General features: G+C 39.5%; 1 protein-coding gene across 1 annotated transcript in view; it reads left to right on the forward strand.

The window, feature by feature from the left end:
• The window catches only part of alk (ALK receptor tyrosine kinase), an 855,459-nt gene that overhangs the window by 719,824 nt on the left and 116,195 nt on the right, over positions 1-19,440 (forward strand). Inside the window, exon 9 of the mRNA XM_062973134.1 lies at positions 16,309-16,478. Coding sequence (XP_062829204.1) covers positions 16,309-16,478 — 170 coding nt within the window. The remainder of the gene's footprint in view (positions 1-16,308; positions 16,479-19,440) is intronic.

Here is a 19,440-nt window from a genome sequence, read left to right on the forward strand (position 1 = left end):
GAAAGGAAGGAATCAAGTCCTTGCTCTCTAATTATCCTAGAGGATTGGAGCAAGTTATCATCCTCAAAATGGAGTTATATCTGGAAAATGTGATTGTGAATTAAAGCCCTGCTATTCCATATTTATTTCATTTCCTGGCTTAATTTCACATGTTAAAAATTCTCTTCCCTGCTTCCTTCACCCCTTCACTGACAACTCAAATGAGCATTTCAAAATCAGACTGTGTTCTCTGGCAATTGGAATTTCACAGTAGATTTTATAGGGATGGTGCTAAACTGAAATGGTGTCGCGGTACATTTTTCATCCTTTCTCCCTGAGACATCCAAGAGAAACCCCTTTACTTTTCCTCTGAAGAAATAAAGAACGAACATAAAGCCTGGTCCAGGATATGCAGAAGTGTTTATCTGTTTCCAAATATACATAGTGTGAGCATCTTTTGTGTTATTTCACATCAAGAAGGCTAGATACGAAAGGAGAGAGTAAACACACTTAACACACTCCTCTGAAAGCTCCAAGGATGGGATTTGCTTCATGTTTTACTAATCCACTGATCAATATATCTGAGATTGGGGAAGGAAATCTATGCTGGGTCCCAGTAGCTTCAGAGTATAGAAAATTACCATAGTTGGTTATAGATACAGTCCACCTTCAATTAATTTGTTGTCATTAATACTGTAAAATTTTAGTAACTCATTATTAATTGCATTGTATATTGCTTTTTTCTTTTAAAAAGTATAACTTATTGGAGAATTGTATGTTTTCTTAAATAGAACCTATTGAAAATTCATCTAAAACGTTCTTTTAAAATATAACCTGTTAAATCAGTTTGTTGTGTTGCTTTTGAAATGTTACTAGCCACTTCCTACTTCCAAAGTCTGACATCTGAATGTAAATCTTCATTATTTCTTTTGTGCAAGCAAGAACAAATGATTTCAAATATATTTTTTTCTTGTTGGTTAGAGATTCTGAGAACATTTGTATATTTTTCAGCATTACAGGGACTTTTTGTGAAAAAATTGTTTGTAAAAAAATGTTGATTTTTCACACTATCTCTTATTTTGCACAAAATAATACATTTTTCACAAAACAATATGTTTAATGTGTTTTGTGATGATGCATAGTTTTCTGTGAAAAAAATATTTGTCCTAATTAATTTTTCACAAAGAAGAACAAAATGTCTCCTAAAGGTTGACCATTTTCTCAACTTGTTAATGTGTCACAATATCCCTTCTGATTGGAAATAAGAAAATTTGCATTCTTTCTATCTCTGACAGTGCCTAGTGACAATATGGGGTGCAGTTTAGAGAAGTATAGCATGATGAACAGGGAAAACTGCCTAGTGTGAGTTCAGACTGTGTCAGTGGCTTTCCAGCCAATTTGAGAGTTTACCATGAGATGAAGTGTATTCCTGTGCTTCGTGTGACAGAATAAGATGGATGGCAAATTTTACTCCCCACCGCCACTTTAATGAGTGACAAAGGAAGTTGGTGTTCTGGAAATAATAAATAAATAAATAAATAAATATTTATATCACACTTTTCTCCCTCACAGGACCCAAAGCGGCTTACAACATATTAAAATCACATAAATAACAGAGTACATCACAATAAATATAAGCATAATAAAATAAACAAATTAAGAAAAACAACTACAATGTACATTCAAAGTTCATGTGGCATCGTATCGAGACATGTATTGCACTCTACTCCAGTCCATAACATATGATGTTCCTGTCATTCCTGATTAGTTTTGTCACTAAATGCCTGTTTAAACAGGAAGGTTTTTAGGTAGTTCTTAAAAGAGACAAAGGAGGAAGCTCTTTTCATTTCTTTTGGGAGCTTATTCCATAGAGTAGGAGGAGCCACCGAGAATGCCCTCTCCCTTGTTGATGTCAGTTGCATTTGCGATGGTGGTGGAAGTGAGAGTAGGGCCTCCCCTGAAGATCTTAAAGAGTGGGCCAGTTGGTATAAGGAAATGCAGTCAGATAAGTAAGTTGGACCTGAACCGTTTAGGGCTTTAAAGGTCAAAACCAGCACCTTGATTTGGGCTCAGAAATGAATTGGTAGCCAGTGCAGGTGCTGTAGTAGCAGGGTTGACCACTCTCTGGTCCAGCACCTGTAAGTAACCTGGCTGCAGTTCTTTGAACTAATTGCAGTTTCCTGGCACTCTTCAGGGGCATCCCCACATAGAACTCATTACAGTAGTCTAAATGGGATGTAACCAAGGCATTCCAAAAACCAAAGATTAGGCATGAGAACTCCTTGGAGTGGCCTCATAAGTGATATCTCAATCTGATTGCATCACTCCAGTGTAAGAAATGAGGCATGAGGGCTCCATGGAACACAAGCAACTTCAGTGACTACTTCTTCCATAATGCCTTACTTAGAGAAAGGACCTTTTAGAGTGAGGCATTTGGGTCTCACCATTTGAACACAGTTAATTTTGGAACACAGGCACAGAAAAGTTATTTAGTATTCTTTCTTTTGAGCCAGTAAAGCTCTTTGAAAGGCAAGCCTACACCATTCAAACAGGCAGAGTTCTATGGATGTAGAGGGCATTGGTTGTCCTTCTATGTCAAACAAGGTATATCATGCCACCAGTGGTTTCAGTCTGTTGGTTACCTGTTACTTGATCTTTCTAACTGGAGACACCAGATATTTATTCTGGGGAATTCTTTTCACGAAAAACGGATTGACCTCAAGACTTAATTAGCTCCCAAAGTGTCACCTCAATGCACCTCACTTTCCTATCAAGAGGAAGTAAAAGAAGAGTAAAGATGGCTTCCTGGTCACAGAGTGCTCTGGTTTGGCCCCATTTCCTTCATGTTTCCTTGGCCTTTCAAATGGGGCTTATAGGGAGAAGTGAGGGCTTTTGTTAAAGGAAAGGATAATTGGAAAGCCCCCATTTGCTAAATGGGTAACCTAAATTTGGTCCACCTACTGAGTTCCTCTCTGCAGGCTTAGGGGGCATATACGCAATCTGTTTGGCCACACTGTTTGATGCTTTGGATATGTACCACTTTTTCCAAAGCATTTGGGCATCAGTGCACTAGATAATTGCACACTGTTTTCATTGGGAAGACTGGATCTGATTACATGTCCATTATTCACTTTGCTTCTATATACAAGCCATGACCAAAAGGCAAGTGTTCTCATAGACTGCCAGTCATTTCTGAAAGTAAAATGTTCAAAGTCTTCTCTAACTCAAAAGAATCTGTCAAGTTTGTGCATAGGTGTGAAGATTTCAAATAAATACTTTCCTACATGTCACATCTTCATTTTTATATATATGTTTCTTTTTAAGAGATACATTTAACTCATCTGACAAAAATTGTTTTAATTACAAGTGACAGTAAACTACATACCCCAAATGACGTATCTGTCTCTCTACCTGTAAAAATGCACTGACCTTGAAGGGATGCCAAAAGTCACAAGAGGATTAGACCCATCTCAGTCTGTGTTCGACTAGTGTTGACATAATGTTCTGCTATAGGTGCTGTCTCTCTCTCCTTCCATTAACCTACTGTATGATTAAGTTTCCTCTGAGTTTTCTGAATATGGAACTTCCACTTACCAAATCAAGGCATCCATGTTAGAGGACAAACTTTCAGATTTCTTTACTCACAAATCTCTTCCTCAATCTTCTGCCTGAGCCCTACAATAGATAACGTAGAAGGCAGAAGTCTCCAGCATGATAAGACTGTAATTGCCAAGCAGCTGTCAGAGTTGACCTTCCTACTTAGGTTGCCACCTTTGCTAGAAGAAAAAGTATAAGGCTGCTGCTCCTTTGTGTTATGTTAATCACAAAGCAGTGGAGGCTTCGGTTAATGCCTAGTCTAACACCACAGTTCAGCTGGAAATAATTTTAGGCCAAGTAGAAGGATGCTGCTCAGGTGGTATGTAGTCCCTTCCTTTGATTTAAGATTAACTGCTTATGGCATCTGAAATATAATGCATGCATTCAAGCCTGCTGTTAGAGAGAAACTGCACACTAAATTAGATACATAATTTAGGATTGTCTTATGTTTTACATTCCAATAAATGTAAGATGTGGTGCAAGCATAAGTGGGAGATGTTTAAATTCCACCATCAAATTATCTTTTGTTAATTCCCACCATAGTGACGCAAAGCAAGTAAACTTTTCTGAAAACATACACAGAAAAGCTTTTGAAAGGAAAACTAGCTGGGTGAAGAAGGGTTAGGCAACCTCACTATCTTGGGACACACATATCTGTGCATGAAAATTTGGATCCAACTGAGGTTGTGTGCATTTACTTAAATGTAAAAAAGGCATTTAATATAGCTGGTAGTATAATCCTTATATACCCACTGGGTTGTTTGCTTTTAAGAGCCTCGGTGATATAACTATAGAGTATTGTTAGTACATGTGATAACAGAATCATAATGACTAGAAAGGACAACAGATTACCAGACTCACAAATATAAATAGGCTAGGATTATGCCTCAAGAATAAAAACTGTCCAGTGATAGTGTATATTATTTTGGTTAAGAAGCCAAAAATTTGCATCAGTCTCTTGACTAGCAATTCTGGCATGTTTTGGAAATGAACTTTCTGATCCATCCTTTACGTTTTCTAAAACATTGATAGAATCAAGAATCCGTTTGACTCAAATCTACAGTTCAGCATAAATTGGCATGTTACTATCTCTTTTAACAGTTAACCAAGTTCATGGATAGTTCTCCATTGAAGAACTTCCTATTTAGTAGATCAGTTATGTTTTAAAAGCACTGATGAGATCAGGTCAAGATGCTTGATTACATTCTTAATGGTGTTTCTGCCTGCCTTGCTTGCTCGGTGAAAATTCCTATGAAAAGAAAGATTTTGTATTTGGGATAAATCTAGAAAAAAGAGCACCAAAAGTCAGATAATTTAAAACATGCCATGAATCTGTTTAAGGTTCCATCACATGGAGAGTGCCATCGGTCATCAGTGATGATCTCATATAGACAACATATTTCAGTCCCGTTGGAGTCTCATTACTTGGGGCATCTAACTCATGGCCTGCTCTTGTCCTATTCAGCAGGTGTGGAAGGCTGTGGTTTATCTTACTGCTGAGCTTATGAACTTTGAAATGAAAGCCAAAGACATTCACAAGGCAGCATGCCACCTAATTCAGTCTATGCCAGCTCATTTCAGACTGTGCATGGATATGCTGAACACCCATGTATTCTGCCAATAATTCCTGCATCCAAGCAGCTGACATGTGTGCAAGCTAAAATATTCATTCCAATTTACCAAATGTTTTCAGCTCTCAGACTAATATTTTTGGTTACAAGCTGAGAGACTTAGGCTTATGATGGTGTCTTGAGGGTTTATGGGAGGTCTGATGTCAGACTTGACTCATGCAAATTACATGATGGCCTGGTTTAAGGGCATTGTTCTGAGGAACAGGCTGGATGTGGACTCACTATTCAGATTATGCAAAGAGTAGTTAGATTGGTTAGACAAATGAGGTTGGAATCAGAGGTGCTGGAAACGGACACAGACTACAGTGCTAGTACTAGGACAGAAATCAGAGACTATCTAATCAGTGTTTTGTTTTGTTTTTTAGAAAAAGACTATCCAGATTCTGTAGCCTCAGAGATTTCACACACACACACACACACAGAGAGAGAGAGAGAGAGGGAGAGTGCAAAACGTCTTACCTTTGCACCAAAACAGAACCTACATGAGGAGGGATGCTAGCCTGACCCTGCAGAGAATTCCAGTGCTAAAGGAAAGAACATAGGCTGGTGTGTGTGGTCTGGCCCTGGAGGCATAAAAAACTTCATCTTATGTTTAGGCCTAAATCCAAATACTAGAGTGAACCCACTGAATGATGATGCTGAATTATAAGTCAAGGTTAAATTCCACTGATTTGAATCTTTTTTTCTCCTGCATATATTTCATATTCCTTCTCTTGCTGACAAGAGCAGAACTTTTTAAACGTTTTCCACTCATGATCCCATTCCATCTAAGAAGTTTTTAAGTGACTCCAGGTATATAGGTATATAAAATAGGTAAAAAAATCATTAATTTACTGATAATAAATCAGCATTTGCAAGGTTGTTGTGTGTTTTCCGGGCTGTATGGCCATGTTCCAGATGTTTTGCCCACATCTATGGCAGGCATCCTCAGAGGTTGTCTCTTGTCCTTGGAGTAATGGCAATAACTGTATCTTTGGGGCACATTTAAGGACTGCCCACAGGGAAATGGCACAAAATAGATAGACCACAGTAAAAGATAGCAATTCCAATCACACTTCAATTTCGCTGCTTTAGCCCATCTGTATTGAGCAGGGAACTAGCTGGAGTAGATTCCTAAGCATCTTTAAAATCCTTACATTTCACTTCAGAAATTGGCTCAGATGAGGAAACTTGCATCGTTTGATGAGCTTCGTGGGATTCTGTGTTTTAAGTGTCTAGAAACACTTCTGGAAATACCGTGAGGTGAAGTCCAAAGTGAGGTCAGAACAAAGGCAAAGATGTTGTATAGTCAGAATGAACACTTCTTCATTTGTTTAGACTGCAAGGCAAGTCTTTTGTGGAGATGAAAGAATATTATCTGATGTCTTTTGGCCTTGGGTAAGGTCATGGTCTTCTAGCAGCTTTTACCATTGGCCAAAACCTGTTGATGTTTTTAGCATGTAAGTGAACCTGGAAGAAAAAATGAATAAAGAAAAAATAACTCCATTTAGTTGTGTAGCATAATCCGTTACCTTCCTTTTGCCTCTGAAGGAAAAGGAAAAGGAAAGCACAGTCAAATGCTCATTTGGTAGTAGGAAAGCAAAAAACAATTGAACAAAGGGAAATTGGCAGCATTTGCCTTCGGTAATGTCTGCCAGCATAATTTGAGAGGCATGCTGCCACTTATGTTTGCACTGAGTTGGCAGAAACAGAACAGCTCCCTGCTTCCTGGCACAATTAGAAAGAGCAAAAATAGGCAAATAGGAGATCCAGCCTCCCTTCCCAACTGCTTAGAACCACTTAGCTTTGCCCATATTTTCAGAAACCATGCCTTCCAAGTGATGTCAATAATCAAGATTGTTTTTAAAAAAAATGCTATCTTTAATATTATGATTGATTGCCACATTTCTACATTCAAAAAAGGTATTCCATAGGGATGTGCATTTGGGGGAAACCTTGTCCCATTTTGTTTTCCGGCTTTTGTTGGGGGACCCAATCCATTTTGTGTAAGCCTCCTGAAATTGAGAGTGTTGTTTTCAGTTCTTTTGTTTCGGGGTCCGAAAATTGGACCATTATGGGGGGGGGGGCTTCCCACCCACTGGCTCCTCTTCCTGGTGTGTGCTCTTCTTACCTGACATCTGCTGTTTCTACTCTAGAGTAAGATCCACTCAGCTGTAGGCACTGGCAGGTGTGCACGCTTTCTGGGTCTGCCTGCATGCCCCACCACACACACACTCTCCTTGAAAGAGAGTGCGTGTGTGGTGGGGCATGCAGGCAGGCCCAGAAAGTGTGCACACCTGACAGTGCCTGCAGTCAAGTTCCCCTTACTCTAGAATAAGAGGCACCTGGCTGTAGGCACACTCCGGACCTGACTGCATTCCCTGCCACCCATGCCCCACCACACTCTCTGAGAGTGCATGTGTGGCGGGGTGTGCAGGCAGGCCCAGAGCACACTTGTAGTTGAGCTCCGGGCCTGCCTGCCTGCATGTCCCACCACACATGCACTCTCTTTCCAAGACAAGGAGGCAAGTTCGAATTCACATGAAAGCAGGGTTTTGTGTCAAGCAGATTTTTGTGTGGGGAGGGGGCTTCCCATTTCGTGCTCCCAAAGAAACAGAAAACACAAAAGAAATAGTAGAAATGGTAGGAACGAATTTCATGCACATGCCTAGTATTCAATGGAGACTGTGTGCCATTGTTCATATTACATTAATGTAAGTTGAATTTGATATTAATACACATCTTGAAAAATTATTGGAAGACAGTGATCTTAAGTCTTTCATTACTAAATTTTGCCAGCTGCCTTGAGTCACAATATTGATGAAAGGTAGAATAGAAATAAATATGATGATGATGATGTGCAAATCTTATCCTCCCAAAATTGTTTTTCCTGAAAGGAAGAGACTTGTGTTTGTTTACATGGCATGTGTTGATGGGCCCTATATTAGTCTTGGAATCAAATCACTACAACTTTTATTTTCATGTTCTTACTTGTTATGCATTTAAATAGTAAGATATAGCTTTAAGAATCAAGCTTCTCTTACGGGTTTAGTTGGATTGTGTCATTTCAAAATAGACAGAAAGAAAACGTACTTGAAGGGAAGTGCCTTCTCAGCCTCAGCCTCCAGATCCCACCCACCTTCCTGTCCCATCCTTTGTTCATATCAGGTCCCAAGACTTTCTTTTTCCTACATGGGCAATCTTAAACAATTTTACAGTCAGTTTTCACAGTGTAGAGAATGCATCTAATGGCAATTGCCTGCTAATTGAACCAGTGTTGAGGAGAAACTGTAGCTCAGAGATACAGCAGTTGGTTTGAACTCAGAATGTCCCAGGTTCTGTTCCCAGCATTTCCAGGAAAGTCTTTTAAAACCTTCCTTGAATTTCTGGAGGGCTTTTGCTAGATGTTGGCACTTGAACATTTTTCTCCCATCTCATAAAACAGGGGTGGGGAATCCACATGGGAATGATGTGGTTTTCTTAGTCAAAGACAGTTTTGCCAATTTCTTCCACTGAAATATAGCCTGCAGCACCCAGCATTCATTGGTGATCTCCTATCTAAGTACTAACCAACTTATCTTCAAATATCAAATAGGGTCTGATTGTTGCCCATTGGAGTCTAAATACCTTAAAGCAGGGGTTCTCAAACTTTTTTGACCACGGAGCCCTTTTTTGGAGCCCCAAGAAATGTTTATATATTACATTATATATTATATTATATATAATGTATATGTATTAGGCATGGGCAAACTTTTTGACTCATTGAATTTAAAATGTGACAGGTGGGCTGGGCCAGTGGCAGATGGATAGAGAGTGTTTGTATGAACTAATTGAAAAAAAAATGAACAAATTCCTATGCACACTGCACATATCTCATTTGTAGTTCAAAAAAGGAAAGAAAGAACAATACAATATTTAAAATGAAGAACAATTTAATCAACATAAACTTAATAGCATTTCAGTGGAAGACCCGAGGGGCCATCTAGTCAAACCCGCTTCTGCCATGCAGGAAAAGCACAATCTAAGCACTCCCAACAGATGGCCACCCAGCCTTTATAAATAATAATAATAATAATAATAATAATAATAATAATAATAATAATAATAATAATAATAGTGCGGTTTTCTGGCATTGTATATTTCTGCCCCTTCTGTGACAGTTCATTTGTATTTTGATTCTGTAGCCCACTTATCGATGGATGTCCAGAATCGGCAGCATCAACTGTATCCTTTTTATCCTGGGCGATGACCGAGCCAGTATAGTCTTTGTTTTGGTTTGATTCTCCATAATGCTAATGGGTGCTCTTAGTTCCACTCCTCAGCTGAGACCTCTCTGGCTTGGTTGGTAGTTACACTAAGTACAGGTGGTCCCAGTGGTGATCAGCACATTGGGTGCCATGCCAAAAGATCTCAGCCGGCATTTGGAAACAATAGAAATTGACAAAAACGATCTGCCAACTGCAAAAGGCCACCCTACTGGGATCTGCATGCATCATCCGAATATACATTACACAGTCCTAAATGCTTGGAAAGTATTCGACTTATGATTTTGTGATATCTTTCTTGTTTGCTGTGTCATACTATGTCGTTGTGTCAATAATAATAATAATAAAAATTGAAGAAGGGAAAAATCATTGAAAGTGAGGGCATAAATATGCCTAATGGCCAAACAATAAAGTGTCACCAGCCAGAGGCCTATAAATATCTGGGCATATTACAGCTGGACAACATCAAGCATGAACATGTGAAGACTGTGGTCAGTAAAGAATACACACAAAGGGTCAGAAAAATTCTCAAAAGCAAGCTCAATGGAGGCAACACCATCAAGGCCATAAACACCTGGGCCATACCTGTCATAAGATATACTGCTGGCATCATAAACTGGACACAGGCGGAACTGGACAATTTGGACAGAAAAACAAGAAAACTCATGACCATTCATCATTCACTGCTCCCTCGCAGTGATGTTGACCGGCTATATCTGCCTAGAAGATCAGGGGGCAGAGGACTCTTACAAGTAAAACAAGCAGTCAAAGAAGAAGAACATGCCCTGGCAGAATATGTAAAGCAAAGTGAAGAACCTGCTATGATTGAAGTCAAAAATCAGAAACTCCTCAAAGCACAGCAGACAAAAAACCAGTACAAGAAAGCCACACTACAAACTAGAGCTGACAGCTGGCACAACAAAACATTGCATGGAAAGTTCCTTGACAAAATTGAAGGAAAAGCTGATAAGGAGAAGACCTGGCTATGGCTCACAAATGGGACTCTGAAGAAGGAGACAGGAGGCCTGATCCTTGCAGCCCAGGAGCAAGCCATCAGAACAAATGCAATTAAGGCCAAGATCGAAAAATCAGCTGATGACCCAAAGTGCAGACTGTGCAAGGAAACTGACGAAACCATTGATCATATCCTCAGCTGCTGTAAGAAAATCGCACAGACAGACTACAAACAGAGGCACAACTATGTGGCCCAAATGATTCATTGGAACTTATGCCTCAAGTACCACCTCCCAGCAGCAAAGAACTGGTGGGATCACAAACCTGCAAAAATATTGGTAAATGAGCATGCAAAGATACTGTGGGACTTCCGAATCCAGACTGACAAAGTTCTGGAACACAACACACCAGACATCACAGTTGTGGAAAAGAAAAAGGTTTGGATCATTCATGTTGCCATCCCAGGTGACAGTCACATTGACGAAAAACAACAGGAAAAACTCAGCCGCTATCAGGACCTCAAGATTGAACTTCAAAGACTCTGGCAGAAACCAGTGCAGGTGGTCCCGGTGGTGATGGGCACATTGGGTGCCGTGCCAAAAGATCTCAGCCAGCATTTGGAAACAATAGACATTGACAAAATCACAATCTGCCAACTGCAAAAGGCCACCCTACTGGGATCTGCACGCATCATCCGAAAATACATCACACAGTCCTAGACACTTGGGAAGTGTTCGACTTGTGATTTTGTGATATGAAATCCAGCATATCTATCTTGTTTGCTGTGAAATAATAATAATAATAATAATAATAATAATAATAATAATAATAATAATAATAATAAAAGAACCCCAGGGCCCTCTGCCATGCAGGAAAGACACAATTAAAGTACCCCCTGAACGGTGGAAGGGAAATAGGGTTTTGGAAGCAAGCAAGGTGAGGGGGAAAGGATCTGGCCATCAAGGAAGGTGAGGAAAAAAGGCTTTTGGTGGCAAGGAAGGTGAGGAAAAAGTATTTGGGGGGCTGGAAAGGCAAAGAAAAAGGCTTTTAGTGGCAAGGGGGGAAGGCTTTTGACAGCAAGGGGTGTAAGGAAAAAAAACCTTTGGCAGCAAGGGAGGTGAGAGGAAAGACATTTGGTGGTGGGAAAGGCAAGGGGAACATTAGGAAAGAGGAGGGAAAGCTGGGAGGGGAGGAGGGAAGCACAGAGTCCATCAGTATGCCTTACGGAGCCCCAAGGGCTCAATGGAGCATACTTTAAGAACCGCTACCTAAAAGCAGCATACCCCATTTGCCTTCAAGTCACCCAATGACTTGAAGGCAAAAGCATACACTACAAGTTTGTTTCCTAGATAGTATCTTGTACTAAAAATGTATGACATTGCATACATTTCATGTGTGTATGGAGAGAGAGAGAGAACAAGAGAGAGAGATAGAACTTCTTTGTAGCATTTGCCTTTTAAAAACCTTTAAAATGTTAGAACAGGTAATGTCCACATGATAAACTTTGAGAAACTGCAAAATATTAATTTAATTCCTGACAATTAGAGCAAGCAAGTTTTTGAATTGTGAAAATGACAAAAATAATTTTATCTAAAGACATAAAGGGCCGCAGAGAAATATCTTTACACTAAATGTCACAGACAGAACGCCACCAAATAAGGTTCAACACAGTTTATTAAAGTTACAGAACCAAAAATGCCCGTAAGAAACAAAGGGCTAGGCAAACACTTGCCTTCGATGTGAAAAGATACAAAAAGACTTTGCTGGAACTAAAAACGGTTCAAAAGATAGACCGGATTAAACAGGAGTTTAATCCGGGTTAAATCAAAAATGCTTACTTCAGCCTGGCACTTTAAACAAACAAAAGTTGATAAACAAAGATTCAATGAAACACAAATAACTGGCAGCAGATTCCTCTCTGCTACTCAAAAGCTACGATTGAGTAACTAAGTTGTTACTCCTCCGTGCAACGAGCGAACTCCGGGTCCAAACACATCAATCAGGGTAGCAGCGGTCAGCAGGGTCCCAATCCGGTCCAAGGTCGAAAGCCAGGTACAGACGTCTTTAGTTCACCAGTTCCACCGATAGCCACAGAAGGGATAGTCCGAGGTCGAAGTCAGTCAGTCAGTCCAGCGTCAATCCAGAGTAGGCAATTAATGTCCATCAAAAAGACGACGGAGGTCCAAGGTATTCAGCAAACGAATCACACCCGTCTTCAGGAATTTCCCCAACAAGAGCCCAAGCGTTCGTCCAGATTACCTTGCCCAACGCAATTAGCCATTGATTCTAAACCCCATTTTATGCCAGTTCATAACTCCTCATCACTATCAGCTGCTATCCTAATTCCAGGTGGCTCATCATCATCATCCTCATCAGAGCTAAAACACCTTTGACTACGCCCCACAGCATCCGCAGCTGTGGATCCCGTTCCATCCCTCCAGGCCGTCCACGGGTCCGATCCTGCAACCCGCCAGTCGCCTCCCATGCTATCATTGCCGGTGACACCCAAATCCTCCCTCACACGAGTCCATTCCATGTCATCCTCCTCTGAGCTAACCATCTCTTCCTCCATTCTCTCAGTAAAACCCTCAAAGGAGTCTTCGTCTGTTGGTTCTGCAAATAAGTCTCGGAGCCGTTTCCTTTCGCGCTCCTCAAGAGAGTCTGACTCTCGAGGAGTCTTACGACCTCGTCTCCCAGTATCGGAGCCATAAGGCTCAACCATAACACTAAACCTATGTGATATCCCTGAGACCACTTTTGGGTACAATGATTTAATCTTTAAAATATCAGTACCACTGGAATATAATTGGAAACTCTATGCTAACCCACAGAGAAGGTGATGCATTTTTGAAAGTAATATCAAGTAGGATGATAGTGTAATTGCTGGAAACACCCTCTTGGTGCAGCCTTTTTGCTTGCCTCTGCTGCTAGCTGAATATAAAAGAATTCATTACTGAAAAGCTGTCAATTTTAACTTATATCTATTAGGCCATGTTTAAAGTAAGAGATGAATTTTTGCTATTTTGGATCAGAAAGTGTATTAATGCTGTGCATTTTTAATAGAATGATGTGCACTTAAAGTAGAACTCAGCTGACAGCTCTGCTAAAGAAGGCCTTGCTCTATGTTGGATCAGGGGTTAGATATTTCACACCTTGCCTTTCAGTGAAATATGAGGTTCTCACAAGGAAAAATAGATGGCTAAAATGAGAGATGGAATTGGGACAAGAGCAATAGCAGCATATGACACTGACAAAGCATAGTGGTAGCAAGAAAAATAACTATAATTGTAAGGTGGCAGAATTAGACATTGAGGGAGCAAAAGCAATGACAAAGTGGTTGTTCTCTAAACCCTGATGTTATACAGACTCGGACCTAGACTTGTGATGATGGCACCTGTAAAATTCAGTGTTGTCTCCCATGTTGTTTAGTATCTACATGAAATCACCTAAAGAGGGTGTCATGAGAGGTGAAGGCTGCTTTTGTCAATATGCTAGTGATGAGACAGTATATCATATCTAAGGCAAGAAGTAGATGAAAGGTGATTCCTCCATATCAACTGCCATCACCCTGGTCTCAGAGGGATAGAAAGGGAGGCAAGCACAACTCACATTATGCTTAATTCAATAGTCTACACATGTCCATATATTTCCTGTTATAGAGCATCTGCTACATGGTTTCCAAGATCAAATTAAGGAATAGATTCAAGTGTTGAATGAAATCAACACTTCTGCAAATCCTGTTAATTCAGTACATATACTCTCATTGGTCTGAGGTCATTGTGTTAATTTTTAAATATCCTAAATATCTTAGGAATGTTGTTCCCATTCATCCACTTCCCCAGTATGTAACATTTTCTAAAGACTCCTTATTCTAGATTTTATTATATAAGGAAAAGATTCTAGGTGTCACCAAGAGATGGACATTTTCTCTAAAAGCACCAAGATAGTAGAGAATGTTCTTCTAGAAAAAATGAAATAGTCCCTTCTTTCTACATCTATTCTATTACATATCGTACATTACATATTTTGTTTCCATTGACCTTGTACTTTTGATTACTGTTTCACTGATGTTTTCACTTTTGTGACTATTTTCACATTTATTATTCATTACTGCTGTTTTTCTGCATTTCAATTGTATTGTTCCACTGCTGTAGACCACCTCAAAACTAGAGTAAACTGTAACATGTTTGAATAATGAACATAATTTGAGGAATGACCATAAGACAAAGTGAAGCAATGACCATAAGCACAAAGTGAAGTACATAACATAAAAATATAACAAAAACATCATATAGGCAAAACTAAACGGAAATACACACCACATAAGCCAACTATGACAAATTAATAAATTTAAAACATCATACCATTATACCATTGACCCTCGGGCCATTTCAGTTCTCAATTAAAAGTTGTTCTAGGGTCCTAAAAGGTCTATTTCCTTTAGGCCATATTAAAATAATTGACTGAGATAACAAATCCACAAGATATACAATACACGTATATATCTGGCTATTGCCTATTGTTGAATTAGCTATATTCGTCTGTTTCTGAATAAAAAGAATGGAGGGAGAGAAGGGCATCTTTAAGCTTATTTGTGTATTTCAACAAATGCTTTCATGTACTATATTTCCCATTTGAAGAAGTGGGTAACAGTCCATAAAATTTCAGCTATATGCAGTTGGAAAGTGTGACATTGGTTGTAAATTACAGCATATACTCATATATAAGCCTAGAAAATTGAGTCAAAAAGTGTCCCTAAAAACTAGTTTGACTTATCTTCAGACCAATGTACCTTAACTCATAAAAAGGCACAATCTCTTTCTATGAGTAGAGTGGTGAAAAGTGAGAGCTTAGTCAATTCTGAAAGAAGCAACAACTTTATCTACTCTCTCTGCTGTGGTGCCATTTTTGACTTTTGGGCAAGAAGATGGTGATGGCAACTCTTTGGCACTTCCCTCCCAAAGCAGTGCTGAGAGAATAAAGGGAATGGTTGCTTGTCTCCTGAACTGACTAATAACCTTAGTTCCTTGCCCCATATTGCCCAACTCCTCTCCCAGCTAATCCCATGGGGGGAAGCGTGGAGCATGCAGCTTCCCCGCATTGCTTGTAATTGCAACACGGGAAGCCTCCCATGTTACCACTGTAGCATGTGTAGGCTCCACCCTCCTTCACCCACGGAGCCGTGCCAGCATCATTTAATGGGCTAAACCAGCACATGCCACCAAATTTAGCCAGTTGTGATGAGGTCGTTAGTTCTCGGCTTTCACCATTCTGCTCAGAGAGAGAAATGGTTATTTTTTTCAATAGGAGTTAATGCTTTATGTTAACTTTTATTAAAAATGACAGCTTCTTCTCTGATTAAACAGCTAAAAGTCATTTTTGAATGCCTGGCAGGAAAAATGGTGGCAGCAGTGCTGAGGGACATTGGTGTTTTCTCTTCTACATGGAATGACCCTTGACTTTTCCACAGGTCATATCAAGATCCATATTTTGTCCCCAAAATCTGCTCTCAATTTATACATGACATCAACTGATACATGAGTATATACAGTGTTTGTTTGCAGAAAGAATAAGCAAAAGGGTGTTCTGTTATGAAGGGCACTTAGCAGGCCATGTGAAACCTCTGTCCCATGCATTTCCTAATCCATCATTGCATCATTTAAGAGTATAAACTGGGAATATTTGGCCTTCCAGATGTCCAGTTTCAATATGGAGAAAACCCAAACATGATCATCATTAATAACAGATGGTGGAATTTGTCATCTAAACCAACCAGAAGGCTGGAGGCTCCAACTTTTGGAATGATACCAGAAGAAACTGGGCATAACTGAGAAAGTTTGTTGGTTGAGTTGATTATCTGTCGCCCTATGTTAATTAGCTTTGTGGAAATTCTTTCCTTGTAGCTTCGTATGGCATGGTTCCTCCATGGTATCTTGCTTGGAGATGTTTCCCTCTTCCTTGTTGAGAACAAGACTGGGAAGGAACACAGCAGAAAGCTGTGGCATTTTGAGAACAGAAAAGGATTGGGAGTCTGGCAGAAGATGGTCAGGCCTCTCATTGATGTGTCAGACAGGTAGGAGACCTTTTTTTCATTCCTTGCATCTTTTCACTCCCAGGTATCTGGAATTTTTGAAATAATATATCAAAAACTATGTCCATGGTGGGCTAGACTCCAGCAAACAAATTAACATTGATAAGGAATATATATTTTCATTTAATGGTGTAAAAATGATTGGTTGATTTTGACAAAATGCAGATTACATCAGCTGAGGAAGCAGGCTGATGATGAATTGGATAGAAGAAAAGCCATACACTTTGAAGGCACCAAATCTCATCTGATCTTGTAAGCTAAGCAGGATCTGTTCTGGTAAGTACTTGGATGAGAGATTACTACTGAAAGCTATATTACAAGGGAAGGCAATGATAAACCACCTCTGGGTATTCCTTGCCTAAGAAAACTTTATTGTAGTCACAGGGTTTCCATAAGTCAACAGGACACACACACCTAGAGTGAGAGATGGAATTTAACTTGCACTTCACATGCATTGATCCTGAGGACAATTCCTCTTGTAAGGCATTGGAAGAAAATACTCTATTTTGATCTTGTTTATTACACCTATTGTCAAGCTGATGCTGATGTAATTTGCTTTTATAGGACAACTTCAGGCTAATTTTTGAAAATGCATTGAACACCACCTATACATTAGTCCTAAGAACAATTCTGTGCTTTCTTATGATGTCTAATGGATAATATCAAGAAATCTCTATTTGGGCCAATGATAAGAGATCACGTTGAGTCTGTTCTTTGGCATATGCTGAGCTCATGATGCTGTTCAATGATAGTTCAGACTCAGTTCCTTGAAATGAGTCTGAATGGTGGGCCTAATATGCTTCTAGGAATTCCATTTGCAAGCACAAGATTCTGTCTTTAAGAAAGGTTAAGTAAAGTAAATGTCATCTGCATCCTCACACTTGCAGATCACATCAACTTTCTCTACTGATTCATCTCTTCCAGTATTCAGGGATGTTTTCACATGGAACTCAATTCACTGGCAAATAAAATTGGCCTAACCTTCAGCTCAAATGTGAGCATTGCTTGTTTCTTACATCTCTGGATGATGAGAAGTTCTGGGGCCATTTGATAAGAGAGCATGGCAGACTTATTGCACTTTGATACAATTTGCTGTACAGTATGACACCCCTATCCATGAGGCATACATCTCATCCCCCACCCCAAAAACCTAAATTGTAGGTAATAGCAAATCCTGTATTTTGAATGTTCTTGGACTGGAAGGAAAGAACTGCTGGGGGATATTTTGGCTCATAATGAATCCATTGATAAGAGAATCATACTGTACTTGCATTGGAAGTAAAAGGGAATTTGCTGCTCCTTTTTTCTCCTTTGGTATACTTCCTTTGGCTTTCTCTTGTGTTTTTTTTAACCCTTCCCCAACTCTACCTCTCTTCATTAAGCGCTCTCTCTCTCTCTCTCATATACAGACTCCATTTGATTTTCTCTCATCTAAATAGATGACACCATCTACACACTCTTCCCATCTGTTAGACCAGTGTGGTCCAACCTTTAGTTACCCGAGGGCCAATCAAACTTTAGTATAGGAATGTGAGGGCCAGAGACATTCCAGAAAGAAAATGTTTTTTAAAAAACTAAAAACAGTAAGAAAGGTAAACGATTTTTTTCCAAATGTTAAATTAAAATATTTTTCCAGTAAGAAGGGCAAGGGCCTACAAAAATGAATTGGTGGGCCACATGTGGCCCGCAGGCCACGGGACCACACTGTGTTAGAGAATCATCGGCTTACAGCCCTCACTGGCAATATCAGGCAACCAGCCTTCTTCCTGATGAAGAAATGCTATGGTGAAAGCAGTCACACAACAGTATCTGTTTAGCCCAGAGACATTTCCCACTCTCAAATTCAGAAACTCCAACACTGATCTAGAAATATGAGACAGGTCACTATCTAGTTGGGACCTTCATGCAAATGAAACGTTTGATGTTTTATTAGGATTGTGAGGATCTGAGCCATAGCTTTTCATTCAACTCTTTCACCCAAGAATAATAGATTTCTTTGCATGGGTTACCTTGTCTCTTGAGATATTATGTAGAAAGGATCTTTCATCTTGCTGACTCCAGAAAGAGCACAAAGCCTTTTTATACAAAAGGGACACCAACGCGGGGTGCATAATTAATATGACAGATAAAAATATCAATATTTGTCTCTGTTTGTTGTTTCTCTCTGCTGCCTTTGCCCTCTGAAAGAAGACGTAGTTGCTTTATTCCATTTTACTATGTTTCATTTATCTATTTATCCTTTGAAGACAGCTTTGGTATTTCGCTGGCACCATTTAGGAGTAATAATTTATTTATGTGTTGCCAAGGTAACATTTTTTCCCCTTGAACTACATCCATACTTATATACTTTTGGCATTCTTTTTACCAGGCCTTATCCTAATGTTAACAGACGACACGCTGTCCCTTCTAACTATTTGCATGGCCAAATGCACGACTGTGTGAATTATTATCGCACAAAGATCGTACTGTGTGTGATCTTGGAAGAATCTAAGGAGAAATGTAATAAACTGTGCTGCTCAAAGTAGATCTTTGAAAGCCATCCTGGGATTGTGGAAGCAGTGTAGCCATTTCATCAGAAATGCTTTAAAAGAGTATTCCCAGATACAAAGACTTGTGGATGCCGTGAAACTAGGCCTTTCATATAAGTATTTCCCAAGGAAATTGATCTGCAAAAAGCTTGAAAACAAAACTAATGCTAGCTAATGGGTCCCACAGTAGTGAGATAGTAAATTCATTCGGGCTTTTAGTTTGAATTTTAAGAAAGCTGTCCAGGCCATTGAATCTATTTGAGCACAATAATCTTCAGTACCTTAGATACCTCCCATAACATTCAGATTAAAACCTCATTTTGATTCACTGCTATTGTATTTAGAATCATAGATGGTTTGAAATGGGTCAAGGAAGTATGTGTCATCCAAGACTGCCTGGAGTCAGAGGATAACTG

The sequence above is a fragment of the Anolis carolinensis genome, chromosome 1 (genome assembly GCF_035594765.1).
Source record: "Anolis carolinensis isolate JA03-04 chromosome 1, rAnoCar3.1.pri, whole genome shotgun sequence".
NCBI lineage: Eukaryota > Metazoa > Chordata > Lepidosauria > Squamata > Dactyloidae > Anolis > Anolis carolinensis.